Below are 20,198 nucleotides of genomic sequence, written 5' to 3' on the forward strand. Positions count from 1 at the left end.
TTATATATATATATATAGAAAAAAAATGAAAATAAAAAATTATTTTTAAAAAGTGAAAACAGCCCCCCGCCTCTCACACACACACACGTATCGTATTATTAGACATGTGCAAAGACTAAAAATTCATTTCAGATGAAATAAACGAAAACTAAAAAAGTTTTAATTTATTTAAACAAAACACTGTATGCTATTTTGGATTCAGCCACTGGCGTGTTGTGGCGTGTTGTGGAGGCAGGGCGCATGACGTCATATAGCACCGCACGTGTTGGGCGCCGCCATCTTGGTGTATATCTGGTTATACACCAAGATGGTGGGGTCAATATCGGCGTGTGACGTCACCTGACGCCACGCATGCATGGCGTCATGCTCCCCGCCTCCAAGACGGTGACACGCAATCACAGAACACGCCGGTGGCCAACATGGCCACCGGCACATTCTCAAACAAATTATTATGCGCCTGAAAATATTTTTCGTATATTCGGGCATTCATTTTACAAGTAGTCTGGGTTTTGTGTTCAGTTTTCTATTTTTACTTTTCTAGATGCACTTACTTGAAAAAAAGGGATCGGCATGACAACCTGACACTTTATTTTTATAGACTCTATTTTAGTTTGACATTTATTGTTTACCTTCTGTTTTATTTGATAAGAATACTTATATTGTGCCTACAAGTTTAATACCTTTGAATAAAAGTTTTATTTTTATCATACCTTTTTAATATGTTTCTTTGCGGCTTAACAAAATAGGAGTCTTTAAATGGTGCGGATATTGGGAAAAATGGGTGTGGTTGTGGGGGTGTGGTCACTGAGGGGCGCTGTAAAGCTTTCTTGCACAGGGCGCCTAAAGGCCTAAGGCCGGACCTGTTTATAGCCCATCCGCTGACTAAGTTACACTAACCTTTACCATGCTCCCTCCCCTCCACTCCATTGGCTGTTGGAGTGAGCAGTTGAACCCTGTATTCCCTGTAAGGTAGGTGCTGGGTGTTATTAAAGCCTACACGGGTCTTCATGTGACAGTGTTTGAGCCTGGCAATTGACCAGGCAGGCCTGATCACTGTATCCTTAGAAGAGGTCACATGCTCCCTATACCTGGGGCTCCGATCGGGATCTAAAAAGAGAAATGGGAGTAGGTGTCATGCCGGACAAAGTTGAATACCGAGCCGTGATTAGGTTCCTCCATCTTCAAGGGAAATCTGCCTAAATAATCCATTAAGAGATGTCAGCTGTGTATGGAGAGGATTGTCCATCATATGAGACTGTCAAACGATGAAAGAGAGAATTCCAGTGTGGTCGCACAAATATACAGGATGGCCCAAGAGAAGGTCGTCCGTCAACTGCCACAGAACCAAGTGTGGTGGCGAAAGTTGAGCTCCGTATTCAACTTTGTCCGGCATGACACCTACTACATGTCTCTTGGCTCTAACTATAATTCACCACGACCTACAAAAACAAAAATTGGCATGCATATTACTAAAGATATCCACCTATAAACCTGCAAAATGTCAGATCCCTAGCACATCTAGATCATGGTGAGGGTAAGAACTTATTAGCCGTCCCTCGTATTAAACAGGCCTTAGCGAACCGCACGCCAACACGTTATAGGCCTGAAGCCAGCTTAAAACAACCAACTTCATAATATTGCAAGTAAAGGCCAAATCAGTCCCATTTCCTGATAATATATGGTTATTTTTATGGCAGGCCTTAGTCAATAATTTTGCCAGATAGGTAACGGTTTTGACAGGTGTCAGCCCCAGCTTCACTGTCGGTACCCACTTTACCCTCAAGAACTTCCATCCTCAACAGCAAAGCTTCGGCAAACTGTCTCCAGCTGATAATTATTTTACACAACAAAAACTGCCTTCTCCCCTCGAGCACCTGCACCGGCTTGACAAAAACCAAACAATATTGATTCCTGCAAAGAACAGCACAAGAGCTTCAAGTATTTCCTCGGCACAAAACAATGACGTTAATTAGCAGCAAACAGGATCGTGCGCGTGTATCCAAAACGCGGATGTGCAGGAAACAATGAACAAAACATATCAAGGTCGTTTTCAGAATATGACAGCCTTTCACAGCGAGTTGAAATTTTGAGCCCTGACTTTAGGATATCTAAATTTCTTTCAAGTGGCCTCCAAAACCTGAACGTGAGCTATGAAAGTGATGACTTTTAAGTGTACTCACAGCTAGGGATGCACCGATACCGAGTATTTGGGCGAGTACTCGTACTCGCCCAATTGCTCTGATACTTTCCCCGATACCGGACTTCCAGTCAAATTTCCAGGAAAATTTCTCTTGTGCTTTCTTTAAAGGAGGTTTTTAGAAGTTTAAATAGCTGAATGGTTCTCATCCTTCTGCCTCTTTGATGATGGGAACAATCTTCAATAGATGTGATTCACCAGCAAAGGGCAAAGGGTTGACCATCTATTTGTGTCTAGTTGATTGGGAGGTGTACAAGCTGTCCCCTTGCAGAAAACCGCTGAAATTGTAAAAACAAAAAAGTTACACTTCGGTCAAATGTGGTCTTGTGGCTTCTAAAACGATTCTCACTAGAAAACCATGCGTAAACCAAAAAAACTGTATCGGTGCATCCCTAATCACAACCCTACCATTTCTCAGAGGAAGATTTGCCCTGACCGGTAGTGCCATAGAGCAACATGGAGTTTGCTTACTGGGCAAACTGATTGCCCGGGAAGCCGGCTCTATGCCAGTGGAAGCACCAGTATCGGTACTTGGTATCGGCGAGTACCGAATGCCAAATATCAGTACTCGTAACCAAAAAAAAAAACGGTATAAAGTCCATCCCTAGTCATAACCCTACCATTTCTCTATGTGGGACATACCAGACCTCCAAGTCAAGCCTTGTCTACTGAGGGCTGAATAAATAAAATGATGAGCTGAACAGTAAAGTACTTACAGGTACATTGTGGCATTTATTGTTAGCTGACCAAAACGTGTACACATGAAAGGGTCCCTTTAAAAAGGTCACAATGCTTCTCTTCCACAGTATACAAACAATGCTCCTTACTGGGGTCACACGATGGACTACAAGAGGACAGCTTGTACACCTCCCAAACATCTAGACACAAATAGATGGTCAACCCTTTTCCCTGTCCTGGTGAATCACATCTATTGAAGAGTTTTCTCATCATCAAGGAGGCAGAAGGATGAGAACCATTCAGCTATTTAAACTTCTAAAAACCTCCTTGAAAGAAAGTAACCTCCTTCACTAACGACCAGTGTGTACATGCGGGAATGCAAAAACATGGCTGCTGAACATGCGTCTAAAAGTAGACACTACATGGTGTCTTTATACCTTTGTCAACAAGAAAGTCACCCTATCTAGGCTTGGTCGCATTAGTAAAGTGGACCTAGTTTTAGATATCATGCATGGGAAGTAATAAGTGTAACACTTTTAAGTATTTATTATCATTCACAGAGATCACAGTACTCCCCCAGACAATGCCTTTATTTGCTTTTCTCTCCAGATGGACAATACCATCTATGTTTAAACATCATCCAGGGCCAGCACAGAGTTCCGGGACCAAGATGCCAGCTCAAAAATAACACAATCATGTAACTGTTGGTTGTTTTCCAAATGCCTGACACCGATCAGCCCCTGCTGTAGGCTTTTACCTTGTGCTTGCTTCAAAGCTACAATCTGATCACTGAGGAAGAAGAAACTAAGGAAATGTTCCTCCTGCCTGCAGCAGACTAACAACATCCTCTCAGACTAATCAAATTCATTTGATTGGAGTTTAAGGGCATCATTTAATGACAAAAGGTAATAAAATTACACACTTGCTGTACTGTATATTCAGGGGTGTGGAAATTTTGGAAAAAACTACTTGTCCAAGGACTAAAGCGGGGGCCGAATCTACTTGTCCCGATACAAAAAAAATTATTTTAACCAAAACCGTATTTAGTAGTGCTAAGAAGCGCTTCTCATTGGTCAGTGCTTGCTATTTGTGAGCGAAATTCAGAATACAGTGAACAGGTAGATAGTACACCCGTACTGGTGGACGGGAAGGACCGGTCGACGAAAGGTAAGTATAGTGGGAGGGAGATTTGTGCGGGTAATTCCATTTTCCCAAATTACTTGGGAAAGTGAATTTACCCTTTAGGGTTGGTGCAGACTTGGGGATTCCCAGGACGTGCGATCGTGTGCGGTTGCATACAGCGGTTGCATCCGCATGTATGGGGTTACATCTGCGTGGCAATCGCTGAACACGACTGGGATGTACCTATTTTCACGAAATGCACCGCACAGTGTTTTCAACCGTGATCGCCCTGGGCGGTATTGCAGCAGGTAAACGCGCAATCTGCCTGGCACGACTGGGGTGCCATTAGAAAATAATGGCACTGACAGCACGATCGGCGGTGGTGTGAGATTCCGTCACCGTGACCACCCAGCCATCTGCTCGATTTCGTGCACGGTGAACACGGTCACGGACCGCACACCACTGCCGATTGTGCTGACTGCCGTCAGTGCCATTATATTCTAATGGCACCACAGTCTTGCCAGGCAGATTGAGCGTTTGTCTGCTGCAATACAGCCCTGCCCGTGCGGTTGCACACGATCGCAGTTGAAAACACTGCGCGTTTATGTGCGTGCAGATGGGGGCAGCGCGGCTGGTTTTAATTTTTTAAATTTTTATTTACTTTGGAAAAAATTTTCATTTGTTTTGTTTTATTATTTTTACGTTATCACCCTTTTATTTTTTACATTTATATTTAGTTACGTTTTTAATATTTTTTACTTTTTTTTTAACTATTTATTTTTTAAACTTAACTGTATTGCTATTACACAGAGGTTAACAAATCCCCTGTGTGATAGCATTTGGAGGTGACAGGTACACTTTATTCAACCTGTCACCTCCAACACAGGAGTTCTAGCAGGCACTGTTGCTAGAACTCCTGTGTGACAGGAATGAGCAGCAGCCGCTGAGGACAGAGGCTGACCCCGCCCCCCGCTCTCGGCGCCCTCCGCCCCCCGTTCGCAGCGGCGCTCGTGTAAGAAAATAAAAAACCAGCCCTGCTACTTGTCCGTAGCAGGGCTAAACCAGTGTAAAAAGCACTTGCCCGGAACTACATGTCCCGGGCGTCGGGCAATACGAATTCCACACCCCTGATATTGTGACAAGTCCGGAATGTATTCACGTAGACTTGTAACATTATAAAAAGGAGTCAATTTCTCAACTTCACGGCCTAGCCCAAACCACCTGTAATTCCCCTGTCCTATAAAAGCACCTTAGCAGCCGATATTGGAACTCTCATTAAAAAGGGAGGAGTGATCATTCTCGAGCAGGTTTACTTTTGAAGATTTAACACAAGTGACAGGCTAATTGTAATGAATAAAGCAAAGCACATTAAAATGCATGGCTGCGGAAGGGTTAACGTACAGCAATCAGCCTGAATATGTTTCTGGCTGCCGCTTCAATTCCCAAAACCGCGACCCAAACATTAGTGCCCTGTCACCGTTAAAAAATAATCATTTCAATAATTAGTCAGATTGCTAATTTCCAGCAGCAGATATCGATCGCGGAGACCTAGGTGAGACAAAGGTGCAAAACCAGCCGTCATGTTGAAAGGGCTCCCAGGAACGTCTTTCTCTCTCTCTCTCTCTCTCCCTCGTTCCTGCCAGACACACAATTCAATGGCTGCAAGAAAATTCAATATCTGCCACCCCGGCAGTTTTAGCCAATCTTAGATATCCACTGACCTTCATAGGCCTGGTGGACAAGGTTGAAGAGTTGCTCTGCTTGCTTTTTCAGTTCAGGGTCCCTGTGCTTGTCAGGGTGGTACAGCATGCACAGTCTGCGGTACGATGCCTTCAATTCCTCCTGAGTAGCCTAAAAAGAAAGAAAATAAAAATAAAATCAGTAACAAGCACATCCTTAAAAAAAAAAAAAGTCAGAGGGTCGTAATGACAAATTATTGTAAAAAAAACAAAAAAAAAACTACAGTATGACCAAAGTTTAATTTTACATTTACCCCTTAAAATCAAGAGATGAAATAATGTTATAGTGCAGAAAGAAATATGCAACCTTTTAAAGCATAAGTGCACCTATAAAGCATTTTTTAGGGAGTAAGCAGAGTAACAATTAAGTGCATAAGGTTGAATATAGGAAAATATCTGAGGCAGCAGAAATACTGCTTTAGAACTAGCCAAGCTGTCATTTCTGCAGCCCTTGAAAACCAAACTGCAGCTCTGCTCTCAACACAATAACTGGCGTGCAGCTGAGAACACATGGAGGTGGGGGGGGGGGGGGGGGGGATGTCTATGAAATGTTGGACATGCCCTTCCGTGGGCCAGAACGTCCAAGACTCCACCTACCTGTATATCAGCTGTACAAGTGGCTTGGATTGGGAAGAACCACTCGAGATGGTTTGGAGTGGGCTGTGTATACAAGCGGTCCAAAATGGCTTGGAGTGGACAGGTGAGAATCACTTCACATAGCTTGGAGTTGGTGGGATGAGAAGAGCTCTAGGTGGCTTGAATTGGAAAGGTGATAAGGGCTCCAAGTGGGCAAGGTGAGAAGGGCTCCAAGTGGCTTGGAGTGGGCAAGGTGAGAAGCTGTCTACAAGCTGGCTACATGCACTCACTGTTGTATATCACTGTTCAGGATCAGCTACTTGAAAGTGGACCATGCCCGCACATTCACCAGGTTTGAATGTGACAGGGTTAGGCAAGTGAAGCACAAATGGTAGACAGCCGTCACGCCTTAACAGCAAGTGCGTCAACAAGGAACTTCATGGCAGGATTACCAAATATTTAAACAGACTGAAAACACTAAAGCTTATATGGAGGTTTTAGTGATTGGGTTTACATCTACTTTAATAGTCCTGGTCTGGATATACAAACCCCATACAGAAGAAAACAAACTTGAAAGTTCGTACTTGGGGCCTTTAAGGAAATGGAAAGCAAAAGCATTGAGTACTTGGAAACGTTGATTTTACTCCCACTGTAACGAAGGCTAAAAGGCTTAATGAAGAAACATAAAAATGGTGCAGATTAAACCACACAAACGGTTCTGCCCATCTGGGACGCAGAGCTACAGTACGCGCCCAAGGTCATCGGGGAATATTATGTCCAACTTCACAGCCCAGTGCTCTAACAAGTAGGTCACTACATCAACGTCTCCACAAATAGGAGCTGGAATAACATGGAGGCACTCAGGAACAAATATTAAATGCCAATCACTTCCGACACGCAATCTACTGAAAAAAAAATATATGTTAAAAGCATGATTTGGGTCTAAATTTTAACTGCTTCACGACTTCCGCCGTTCATACCATCATGACCAGAACTATAAAGGCTGGAAGAGGGATGCATTCTATTTTGTTTGATTGAAAGGGGATCGCTAATCAACATGTATTGTTTTATTGGCAGGAGTTCAAATATGTAAAATTCTGGAGCTTCTCTAAAGTCTGAATTGGTGTCTGTATCTACGCTGGGGATATTTCCTTTCCCCACACTGAGGTGAAAATGCCCCAAATAGGGACACGTAACAATGAAATCCCAACAGAGGTTCTAACCCCTTCTCCATTTCAGCCAAAATTAAAGGCATTTTAAAGAACACCATTTATAGATCGTTCAAATCAAGCAACCCTTTCAGTAAAAACAAATTCTTGTTACAATTTACAGCTTTCTGTCCTTTGATGCTCCAAAGGTCTATAGGACCCCATTCACACTGAGCGATTTGTAGCGTGGTTTCAGCTCAAAAAACGCTCAAACATCAGCTCAATGTAGCTTGTCCAATGCATTTCTTTCACAAAGGTTTTATTTGGTTTTTATAATTTTTGTTTTCACATAAAAGGTTACAAAAATAAGAGAACAGAAATAGGGCGTGCAAGCCCCGCAACAAGGAACGCAAATTGAAAGTATGCAGTCATAACATTGTGCAGAGCCCTGCAGACTGTAAAACTAATCAACGGAACAAGTGTCAAAGATCATTATGAGCGTATAAAGAGGGCAGTGCTGTTCAGTTTTAGTGAGTAGGACCTAAGATGACATGAAAAGGAGCATCATAGGGGGGGCTTATCAGGTCTGGACTCTGGGTATCATGGAGTAGAGAGCAATAAGGTGGACGGTCCCCTACACCGAGACATCCGGTGCAGATGGTACGGGGGACGTCAAACAGCACAGATCGGTGTAGGGAGAGCAACAGGGGGGTTAAAGGAAGAGGGCATGGAAGCAGAGAAGGAGGGAGAGACCGGGAATGGGAAAGAACAAGAGGGGAGTAGGACAAGGGAGGATGGTGCGCTGGGGAGGGGGACCAGGAGGGGGTGGGAAGTACAGAGCCTCTAAATGGAAAGAAGCTGCGGATGGAAGGATGGTGGCTTAGAGTAAATCGATCCAAGGTTGCCAAATCAGTAGGAAGCGGTCATGGGTGTCGGACAGAACCGCAGTCAGTTTCTCATTGACCAGTATATCATCTATGCGATTTTTGACTTCCCTGAAGCTCAGAGTCGTGGTTTTCCACGCTCCGACGATTGTCATTTTGGTGGCGACACAGATGTGGGACACAAGGTGTTTCTGGTACCAATGCATTTCAATAGAGCTGTTCATATCTCACAGTTCAATGTCGGCTGTACCTCAAGCTTGTCGTTTGAACATGACCCATTTTTTGGGGGATTTCGTGCGATTTTGGCCCAATAGACTTCAAATGGTGTAGCTCAATGTCGCACAAATTTGCTAGACATTGTCGCGCTACAGAAGTGTCACTTTTGCACAGAAATATAAGCAGGAACATAAGCAGGAAAGAGGAAGAGGTATCATGTCACATAACGACCGCTTTTGATTGGATACAGCCCAATGTAGCAGCTATGACGTCCAAGCCAAAAGTAGCGCGACGATATGCGCACTGTAGCTCAATGTCTCTCAAAGTCGCTCAGCTCAAATCAGCGCTGAAAAATCGCATTTTCTCATGTAGCTCAGTGTGAATGGGGTCTTAAGGTTCAATGATGATGTGCAGGAAACAAGCAAAAGTGGGTAGGCCAAGGCTTAACCTTCTAGGCTCAAGTTGGTATTTGAATAAAAAAGTGCCCCGAGATCTAGTGGGATTGAGAAGAAAGCTGTAGCTATATCCAGATGTCCCCTATTACATCCAAACCATGGTTTACTGATATGACGATCTCTACAGGTACACTATTAACTGGCGTTTATTACTGGCTCTCCCACTTTCAGTACAGAGCTGTGCAGTGCCCATAACATGCCAACATTAAACAATAATTTAGTTCTTGTAATGGTGTCTAGGCTTGGTGTCTTAAGAGCCTCAGTTGTTAGATTTGTGCCAAGAATGAAGGTTGAACCAAAGATTTCAGACAGCCTTTGTCTGAGAAGATGAACAGTCTTCCCGTTACTGCCTGTCCTATCTCTGCATGACTGAGAACTTGATTTAAAAGCACCAGTAACTACCAAGTGTATGTTAAAGTGCATCTGTAGTCCTAAAAATGCCATAAGCTGTAAGGACGTCATACAGGGACTGAAGACACTGTCCTTTAATCTGCCTAAAAATATTATTTCAGTGATTGGCAGGTATTAAAGATTTTGGTGCCACTATAGGACACAGTAATGACGTGGAAGCCAGCAGATGGACCTACGGAGCTTACTAGCGAACTACACATCTGGCACACCCTCCCTTTTCCATCTTCACAGTACAAACATGCAATTGTAGGGTGACCAAATGTAAATGCATGACACTGTTCAGCAAGACTTCTCCCAGAACGGTCAAATTGTGCCCGAGATCCCAATAGACGAGGCATATGGCCAGATTTTGTGAGCTGCTCCTTTAAGCAGCCCGTGATGCGCAGGTACATTTTAACTAAGCTGTCATGTAGAGATTGTGATTTGTGAACTTGCTTTCCTCACATAACGAGAGACAGTGATGAACAGTCAGGAAGTGGTAATTAGGGACATCTCTCTCAGCTGAGGGGGAATGCTACGGAATTGACTGGCGACATGTGTTTATTACAGACAGAAACAGAGATAGCGGGAGAAAAACCTGAATCATGACCTGACAGACAGACCAATAAAATCAGGCCAGAGCCTTAAAACTTCTACTCAGGTGCACAGAGGTACAATAATACACGTAAAATATAAGAATAGCACAACATACCAAAGTATCGTTGCTGATCTCACAGAACTGGACGGCACTGTCCATTGTCCACTGTATTCATCAGACGTGGTGTCAGATTCCTCGCATCACCTTTCAACATCTCGTGGAGTCAATGCAAAGAAGAATCGCCACAGTATTGAAGGCAAAAGGTGGCCCAATTAAGTACTGATGGGGTGGTCATAATAATCTGGCCACTCAGGGTGTGTATATAATATATTAAAAACACACACACACACACACTTAAATAATCCTAAATACACCAATTTAAAATGGACTATAGTTTGCTTTTAAAAGACACCTGTGCCAACAATCTTTGCTTAGGTGATACTGCTGCCTAAAGAATCTTCTGCCTTCAACCCTACCTGGTGTGTTAAATGTCTGGTCCCCTGCTGTGTTTTTGGGTTCGGAGGATAGCACAACAATGGGGAGCATGGGGACCAGAGAAGATCGGCAGCGTAGGCAGCAGGACATGTAAATATTAAAAGCCTTCTTTGCATTTATTTCATTTACATGGTGACGGCGTCTTTATAGATTTGAAAGACAATGCTGGAGAAATGTGCAATATGCAAACATGGACAATTTTGTTGGTACCCTTCCACAAAAATAAAAGAACCCACAATTTTCCCTGATATACAGATGTGAAGGGTGCCTTCTCCAGATTGCATGTTTCAGCTCTTTCCATAGATGTTTGATAGGATTCAGATGAGGGTTTATAGAAGACGAATGTTTTGTTCTTAGCCATTCTTGAATGCTTTTAGCTGTGTGTTGGGTCGTTATCCTGTTGGAGGACCCGTGACCTGCGGCTGAGACCGAGCTTTCGGACACTGGGCAGTATGTTTCACTCCACAATTCTTAGACAGTCCGCAGGTTTCATACTGCCCTGGACGGAATCAAAGCACCCCACTCCAAATGCAGCAAAGTAGACCCAAAACTGAACTTCCTCAATGTTTCACTACAGTGTTATTTTTATCATTTGTTTGTCTAGACATAGAACTGAAGCGACTTTCCAAAAGGACATTCTCCCAGAAGGCTTGTCAATACGCATTGTAGCAATTCTAGTCTGGCTTTTTTCATGTTCTTACAACAGTGGAGTTCTCCTGGGTCTTCTTCCTTTGAGCCCACTGTCACTCAAAAGGTAATGGAAGGTGCAATCAGACATTGATGTACCTTGACCTTGAAGTTCAGCTTCTAACTCTCCGGATGTTTTCTTGGTCCATCGTCTCACATTCACCCTACTCGTCTGTTAAATCTGGGGTCGGCTGTCCTCTTGCAGCCTCGTCCAGGGAGTTTGGCTGCACTCCCACGGACCTTAAACTTTTTTTTTCAACAATATATATCTTTATTGAATTTTGTAGTAGTTCGAACAACAAAGTAGCCAATGTGCAGATACAATGACACGTCGTAGTATTACATGTACAGCTATAACATGTGTGTTCAACAAAACAGGTCAAGAGTATAAAGAATTACAAGGTATGAAACACAAGGCTGGCTTATTATATGATCTGCAGAAATGCAACTATAATAAACATCATAAAGAGGGGGGACGGAAGGCAAGGGTAAAGGAGGGTAGGGTTCGGATTTGTGCATCAATTAAAGAGGCAGTATGAATGTGAAACCAAACAAGCAAACTCAATTAGGTCACAGTGCACAAAAGGCCTTGAGGAGCCATTTTTCCCAGTACCGACAAAACGTGACCTTAAACTTTTTAATATTTGCAACTGTAGTCACAGGAACATGAAGCTGCTTGGAGATGGTCTTATAGCTGTCACCTTTGACAATCTGGTCTATAATTTTCTTTTCGATCTCCTCAAACAACTCTCTCCTTTGTTTTCTCTGGTCCATGTTTAGTGTGGTGACAACGATGATACTAAACAGAAGTGTGACTACAGTTCTCCATTGAAATTGGCCAATTGACTGATGACAAGATTGTAAATGTGATACTAATTATAGAAAAACAGTTTGAAGCACCACTATGATACATTTATAATCAATTCTGTCCAGACCATTTTAGAATATCTTTGTAGAATAAGCAATCATTTATATTTCACACCTTCTTTGCTTTACTCCATGACATACCAAAAGCATACAGTTATATATATATGAGACAATTGCTTTTAATGTAATCCCTTGTCAGGAAGAATGGAGCATTATCTCAATAAGCTTTAATGGTATTAACAAATGTGTTGATGTCTGTTGTAGCAGAGCGTCCCAGAGGGAGCCTGGGAAAGTCCTGTTCGGGATTTATAGGTCTCCTAGGTTCATCTCATATACATTTAGGGATTGCGGATCCTAGCTGCAGTGCAGGGTTTACTCATCCCTCCACTGGCAATTTAATCTCACCTGGAACCTGTAGCCAGGGCTCTCGGCCTGGGAATCAGACAAGTCCTGTCTGAGAGAGCAGGAAGGTTGGTGAAAACTAGAAAACTGTGTATGTGGAGGCCCACAAGCTGTAGGCCTGCTCAGCCTGGTAGTTAGGATCTATATAGTATTAGTGAAGTTAGTGACGGGGACATGGCTAGGTTTTCGAGTTGATCTTTTTCTTTTTTGTTTCGTTTTGTGAACCACTGTACAGCACCTGTGAATGCTTTGGTGAATAATACCAATAAACACTGCACTGTTGGCCACTACTCCCTTGGATTTGGCATCTGTGCCCAAGAGACTACTTATTCCCAGGGGACTAAAAGTGACATTAAAGTCAAAAATGTTTTCCCCCTTCCCAATTCTGCTCTAGGGACTTACCTTAAATAATGTGTCTTGATTCGATCATCTTCTTCTTTACTGTCCTCTTCAGCTGTTCGAACGGGAGCGTGCGCTGAAGACACAGGTATTTTTAAACCTGTTTCAAAGGGGGTTTTTTTGGTTTAAATTTTTGCATATATGTCTACTGCTTGCTAGCAGTAGATATATGCAAAAAAACGTGAGGATTTAATAACTCTTTAAGTACCGGTTACCGATTGTCAGCTCACACGGTACAAAAAAGGATCTCAATGTACATAGGTCTACTTTGTATTTCGCCGTGTGCCTGGAGTTCTGCTTTAAACAAACAGGCACCAAAATGTAACAGCAGGAGCGATACGTTTGTGGGGTCTCCCTGGGTGCGCTGGTGCTTTGCTTTACTAAAACCGAGAGTATGAACACCCAGTGCATGGCGTCTGCTCTTATATGATAGTGCTGCTTTACTTGTTGTTTTATGAAGATAGGTTCACTTTAAGTACACGGGTCTCCAATACACAGCCCAGGAAAACCAACATTGCCATAGACAATAGACAAGAGTTTAATGCGCTTAACTCCTGCCTTTAAAACGCCTGCAGAGGAAGTAGATTGGCTTGAATATTTTATAAGGGAAATATTCCTTTATAAGCACAGTATGTTTCTTTAGAACACGGGACAGACTCCCGAACAACTGATCAGCAATCTCATCAAACTCACTGTGCAGACAGCTTTCACTTCAATAAAAGCCAAGGACTGTCCAGGGCGCCAAAGAGTTCCCTCAAAGAGGACCTGTCACATGCATGCAACATGGCACTACCAGGTGTATCAAATAAAGTGCAACTTCCAGGTTGTTCTTGGCTCTTTCGGGCCCCACCTACACAACATCTATTGAAGTGACCTTCAGATTTCAAGATCTGGCCCGTTAATAAGCTTTATTGGGCTACACATCCATTGGGGCTTCAGACCCATTTATGTGACACAAAATTGAAGCTCTCTAGAATGAAGCGCGTTAAAGAGGAAAAAGTGATGGTGGGTTGCGCATTGACATGTACACTATAGCTTATTGTGGGATCATATCTCAGATTGTGGCTGTTGCCAACTCCTTTTATTCAGTTAGCAGATAGTTTACTGTATTTTTGGATTCACCATCCAATAGTGGTAGATGTATACAAATAATGTTTGCAACATTTAGTCTTTAAATATGGCAAATGCCATTGTAAAGCATAATTGTGGGGAAATGCTTCTCCTACAGATAGAGGAACGTTCCACAGGCACGGCTTAGCAATAATGTCATTAGCCGTTCTTTAACCTAAAATGGATGAAAAAAAAAAAAACTGTCAAGTGTCAAGGTGAAGAGATTTAAATCTAAATCCAAAAATTGATTGGTGAGGGGTGAGAACGGCTGTCAGTTTTTTTTTTATTGCTGCCCGTCTTCCCTTCAGGGGATATTCACCATCCTGGGGGGCTCCACGGTCACAGGGACAAAGTGAAAAGAAATCCAAAGTTTAGGGCATCATGCACATGGATGTCTGGGGAATCTTGTGGCAGGAATCCCAGGTGTGTCGGTACAGATGCGGCTGCCTGGCCTTTTCAAGTTAAAGTGACACGAATTTCTGGAGATAAATCGAATCACGGTGACAAACGCACATATTCAATACGCCTAGGTGTGAACCCAGCCTTATACAAATTATTAAACTAAACATGAGATTGTAGTCCACCACAGGAGCGAACTTGGACTACTTTACAACACACACAGGGACCATGGGGAACAAAAGTAGCCCCCCTCCAGAAGGAAGGACAGTGTCAGCACCAATTCAGAGATGATTTGAGGATCTACAGCCGAGTGATATGCAAATAAATTCATGTGTGTTAATAGTTTGGGTAATTAAATGCATTTTTAGGATTTAACTCCTGAGTTTAGTGTCACTTTAATGACAAGGTGTCAACGGTGCAACTGTTTGTGGCAGTCCGCATGTAATGGTACATGGTACGATTCCCTGTGGAATAGGAGAGATATTTTTTCCGGGACAGAGAGAGCTTATTGTACTGGTAGTACTGCAGGTAATTGTACTGTGTGTATGAGGCCTTACAGTGCTCACGAGTAAAGGAGAGGTGTAAAGGAAGGGACCAAAGAAGAGAAATCTTCAATTAAGTCACTTATTACAGTAACAATGGCTTAAAGGAGAACTATGAGGCGAGTGCTTTTCACTCACCTCATAGTTCTAGCCGACCTGTGACAATGAGACTGTCACAGGTCCGCTCAGTAGATCGGGAGGTGAGCGAACACATACCGGGTTCGCTCACCTCTCGATCCTGTCACTCACGCAGCTGGGCGGATCCTGTCGTCTAAGTGGGGATCCACTCCGGCGTCTCAGTATACCACGAGCTGTAGCTCGCGGTATACTGAGCTTAGGGTAACGGGAGGCTCTTAATTATTCCTTATTATATGCAAATAAAAAGTTATTAAACAGACCAATATAATCTATACCAAATGTATCTAAATCAATTTTTAGAAGAAAAAAACAAGTAAAAATAAACAAAATGTAAAGAAAAAAAATCCAAAAACAATGTAAAATATATATGAGATTCAGTATATCATAGGAATATTTTGCATTCTCATTTTCAGACAGAAGGTGGCATTTTCAAATGTTTTCCAGGGAGCGCCAATCAATAAGTATTATTACAGGTGTTTTTAGCGCCGTCAATGTACGCAGCAATTTACATACTGCACATTCACATCAGTCCCTGCCCTCAAGGAGCTTACAACCTAAGGTCCCTATCTCACATGCCTACAAACAAGGTCCATTTAGACAGGAGCCAATTAACTTTCCAGCATGTCTTTGGAGTGTGGGAGGAAACCCAGGAACCCGGAGGAATCCCATGCAAGCACAGGGAGAACATGCAAACTCCTTGCAGATAGTCTCGCCACTGTGCTTCCCAATCAATAAACATATTTTGCTGGATGGGGGCTATCAGAAGGGACTGTTACTCTCCCTTAATTGAGCATAGTGATAGTGTCTCTTTAACAACAAAACAAATAATAAAATTGACTGCGCAGCGGGCCAATTACATTTTCTGACCGATATGCAGCATTTGCTCATTGTAGGAGTCCAGACACTGCCGGTGAACAAATACTTTCAAGTATTAAAGGGTAGCTCATACCCTTAAAATGTAGTACAAACTCCACAAATTACAAGTCTGCGTGGTCATTAAAATCTTTACTGCAATTCCAGAGGTGTATGCCAAGATCCCACTGACTTATCAGATGCACACAATCTGCGGCCAGATAGAGGCAAAGACAGGATATTTTAATGTCCCTTCAGATTAGATCACTGTCCAAGTTCCACGGGTCACTGACATAATGGCCTTGGCAATTCTCATGCCTTCTGCTGTCTTAATGTTACCTTTAGGTTACAGAGAGCGTAGCGGTGGTTTTATAGGCTCTATACTTCTTTTCCCCCTAAGACTGCCCTTGTGTCAGCTCCAATTCAACACATTACCGTCTCTAAAAAACAAAATGGATCTTATCTGCGCACAGAATCAAGTTACTCATCTTAACTCCATAACAATACGCATTTCAATGTAGTTGGGATTTATAGTGGTATAAAACCCGGCAGCGGCTGGGAGAATGGAATGCTTGTGTTCAGTGGAGGACTCGGTTTCATTTGGCCTTTTTATCTGAAGATACAAGTATTTATGCCACCGTTGAGTTTAAAAGTGAACCTGTCATGTAAAAATCCATTATGGAGCTGCCAGCAAATCTCACCAGTTCTTTTAAATTGCTGTCACCCTGGGACCCCCTGAATAATGGGGGGTGCATTTGGCATACAAACAGCAACTTTGTAGAGTTCAAGCAACCTCGTATCAAACAAAGCAATGTGGGTGACCTCTGGACCAAAAGGTCTGCTAAGCTCAGGAATTGACCTCACTTTCAGGAATTGTGCAAGTTTTACATTTTGGTGCTGGGTGGGAGACTCGGCTGTGCCAATTACAAGGGCTGCAGAGAGGTTTCTGTTAAAAACAAACCCATACTTTGCTTTAAATCCCCTCTCCCAAGGAGTCTATACTAAAGCTGCCCATACACTGCAATCTCTTTCGTTCAACCCGCGAGCTGAACAAAGAAAATATAACAGACTCCTCCATCAACACTTACAAGCGTTGATTGTGGAATCTCCCACTGTCTTCATTGTATTCTGCCGGTGGCCGCCAGAATACTACAGCTCATTGGCTACTGGCTCTGTTCGTTCGAAGATTCTCCAACCAACTCCCCTAATCAGCTGATCGAGGGATGCCGGCTGCAAAGGTGCTGACAGTGACACTCATTGTGTCAGTTATCGAAATACGCATAGTGTATGGCCACCTTTACCTTCAGCCCCGTGAAACTGTGTTCAGCACAAGGACCCAACGGAAATACTCAGTACCTCTGGTTATGGAGAAGCATGTGACTCTCAAAGACAATGGAGCAATAGGTCCAACAGGTCCATAGCCCTGTGTAAGCTATGGCAGCTCACGGAGGGCTTTGCTTTTACTCCAGACGGGTAACCAAAGAAGTGAGGGAGAAAGGGAAGGGAAAGCATATGTTGCTGTTGAGGTATGCAATAAAGTGGACCTGTTGCTTTGCCCTTTAAGCTTCCATCTGGGTTATGGCTAGCCAATAAATAGGCAGACGTATCCCCAGGAGCAATAAATGATTGGCGCAACCTAACCTACTGCAGCATGGAGGCTGTCGACATATTTCCCATTTGTTCTGGTGTCTATACCAGCATTTGTTAACCAGTGTGCCATCTGGCTTCCTCAGGGGTGCCTCAAACTTATGGTTAGCACCTTGAAAACAAGTGACGCTAATTCAGGAAAGGTGGGATGCATTCAAAGAAAGTTCTCCTCCACCCGTGCCTGCTTTGCCTCTCAACTTCAGCCATAGTTGCAGCTACTGAAATTAAAGGAGGGGCACTAATCTGAAGGGGGGCTTTTGATGTGAAGAGGGCTCCAGATGTGAAAGGGAGGGGTGCTCTAATGTGAAGGGAGGGGCTCCTAATTTGAAGTGGGGGCTCTAATGTGATCGGTGAATCTCATCTTTTTAAATGAGGTCTCCACTGAAAATACATACCAGACCTTTATCTGGGATAAGGGTCCGCTATAGATTTCCCTCAAGATAGCAATATTCACAAGCCCAATCTTACAAGGGGTAAAGCAAGGCACAGGGCATCTAGGAGGGAGCTACAGGGCGTCTGCCTCTCTTCCCCTCCCTTCGAGGCTTCCTTATCTTTAACGGTAAAGCGGATGCCAATTCCAATGAAGTGTTGTACTATAAATATGGTGATTTTAGTTCAGCAAGCTGCTGGCCATGAATAAATCAAGCATGTTGAACATTAGAGCCGTTACTTTTTATTTTTTATCATGAAGGCTCTCTGATCTACAGGTTTATGCAGCAAGACCAATATACTAAGTACAATAAACTGGAAAAAAAAAAAAAAAAACATTCAGAACTTTCCATTACTGATCTTACTTTAACAACTTGGTGGTTGCTGTGAGTTACTGCACTGCGCACATATACATTGAGAGCCGTCATTACTCTGTGGTGATATAGATTATATATATATATATATATAAAGAAGCGACTTTCTCTTGCTTTAAGTGGTAAATATTGTCATGTTGATTAGTATTGCTTCTGACCTGAAGGAGAGGTTAACTCTCGAAAGTTTGTCTTTTATATACCGTGTTATATATTACAGGGCTTGAAAAATCCACTCGTCCGTGACGAGGGTGGAGCCCGACGAGCAGCTTCTCCTCCGGCCGTGTAATTACAACGGCCGGCCGGGAGCTTTACAGTCAAGCGATCGGGCGTCTCTATGAACGTTTGATCGCTTGTATTAGCAACTGTCACAGCCGTTGCCGGTCCCGAGATCCGCTGTGCCCAATGCAGCTGGGACCGGCACGGCTCTGTGACAGAAGATCAAAAGGGAGTTCAGTATACAAACTCCCTTTGATCTCCTCTCAGTCCCCGAATGCAGGAAGTGATGTATATTACATCACTTCGTGCATTCAGTGTCACTCTCCAGCTAGAGAAGCTGACGAAGCCGATCTCTGATTCATCGGCTTCTCTGGGGGTCCCTAGGTGATATTAGGGGTCTTCGAGACCCCTGATGTCTCCATAAAGAGGACCTGTCATGTAAATTGGCTATCCCATAGGGGGCTTCTTAGCCCCCCATGTAATAGCACTAAAGTTGTGTGTAAAACAAAAAAAAAAAGTAATATAAAAAAGAATGTAAAAATAAAATAAAGCATAAACATTTTTTTTTTAAACTTTTTTTTAAGTCCCCGCCCCCACATACACACACAGAAATGCGTCGTGTGCGCACCAGGGCGTTTTACAGCGCTGATCGACGCGCTGTAAAACTCCCAGCAAGTGAAATCCCATTATTTCCTATGGGCATGGTTCCCACCTCGGCGTGTTTGTGCGTCGGAACGCGCTGAAAAATGCCTTACGCCCAAAGAAGTACAGGAGCTTTGGGGCGTATCCATTAGGATACAGCCGGATAGCCCTCGTAAACGCGTGTTTGATGCGCGTTTTGTGGACCGCAAATTGGGGTAAAAACGCGCGGCCCGAAACGGGTGCCATACGCGCATATTTCATTCACCTAGGTGGGAACCCAGCCTAAAAGGAGAACTATGAGGTGAGTGCTTTTCACTCATCCTCATAGTTCTAGCCGACCTGTGACAATGAGACTGTCACAGGTCGGCTCAGTAGATCGGGAGGTGAGCGAACACATACCAGCGTTCGCTGACCTCTCGATCATGTCACGGCTCTCTGCCGCGACAGGGGAGGGGCTGGATTCCCCCCTCCCCGCTCTGATCCGCCAGCGCTGACTGGCGGAACGGATGGGGGAGGGGGCGGGTACAACTGGCTCTGCCTCTAGATAGGCAGAACCAGCTGTCACTCACGCAGCTGGGCGGATCCATACATAATTGTCGGGATCCGCTTCAGCTGCGGCGTCTCAGTATACCGCGAGCTGTAGCTAGCGTTATACTGAGCCTAGGGTGACGGGAGGACGCTAGTTTGTGTCCTCCCGTTACCCTAAGGAGAACTATGGGGAAAAGCCCTGACCCCATAGTTCTCCTGTAATCACTGATAAACACTAAACTGATGAACAGTAAAAGCGTTTTAATCGTCAGCTATGGGCATTTTTTGCGGGCGCACAAAATTTTAAGGCTTGACATGTTTGGCGTCTATTTACCCGACGTGACCCCGACTCTTTATGTTTTACTAAAAATATGGGTAAGAATAAATGTTTTATAACATTACGTAGGGAAACTTTTTTTTTTTTTTTACATTTATGGTACTTTTTTCATTATATAGTTTAAAAAAATA

The 20,198-nt window shown here is 43.5% G+C and overlaps 1 protein-coding gene across 1 annotated transcript in view; it reads right to left on the reverse strand.

Moving 5' to 3' along the window:
* Positions 1-20,198, reverse strand: part of DNAJC11 (DnaJ heat shock protein family (Hsp40) member C11) — a 117,092-nt gene that overhangs the window by 75,931 nt on the left and 20,963 nt on the right. Inside the window, exon 2 of the mRNA XM_018576915.1 lies at positions 5,719-5,848. Coding sequence (XP_018432417.1) covers positions 5,719-5,848 — 130 coding nt within the window. The remainder of the gene's footprint in view (positions 1-5,718; positions 5,849-20,198) is intronic.

Source organism: Nanorana parkeri, unplaced genomic scaffold, assembly GCF_000935625.1.
Source record: "Nanorana parkeri isolate BGI_ZX_2015 unplaced genomic scaffold, ASM93562v1 scaffold5, whole genome shotgun sequence".
NCBI classification, from domain to species: domain Eukaryota; kingdom Metazoa; phylum Chordata; class Amphibia; order Anura; family Dicroglossidae; genus Nanorana; species Nanorana parkeri.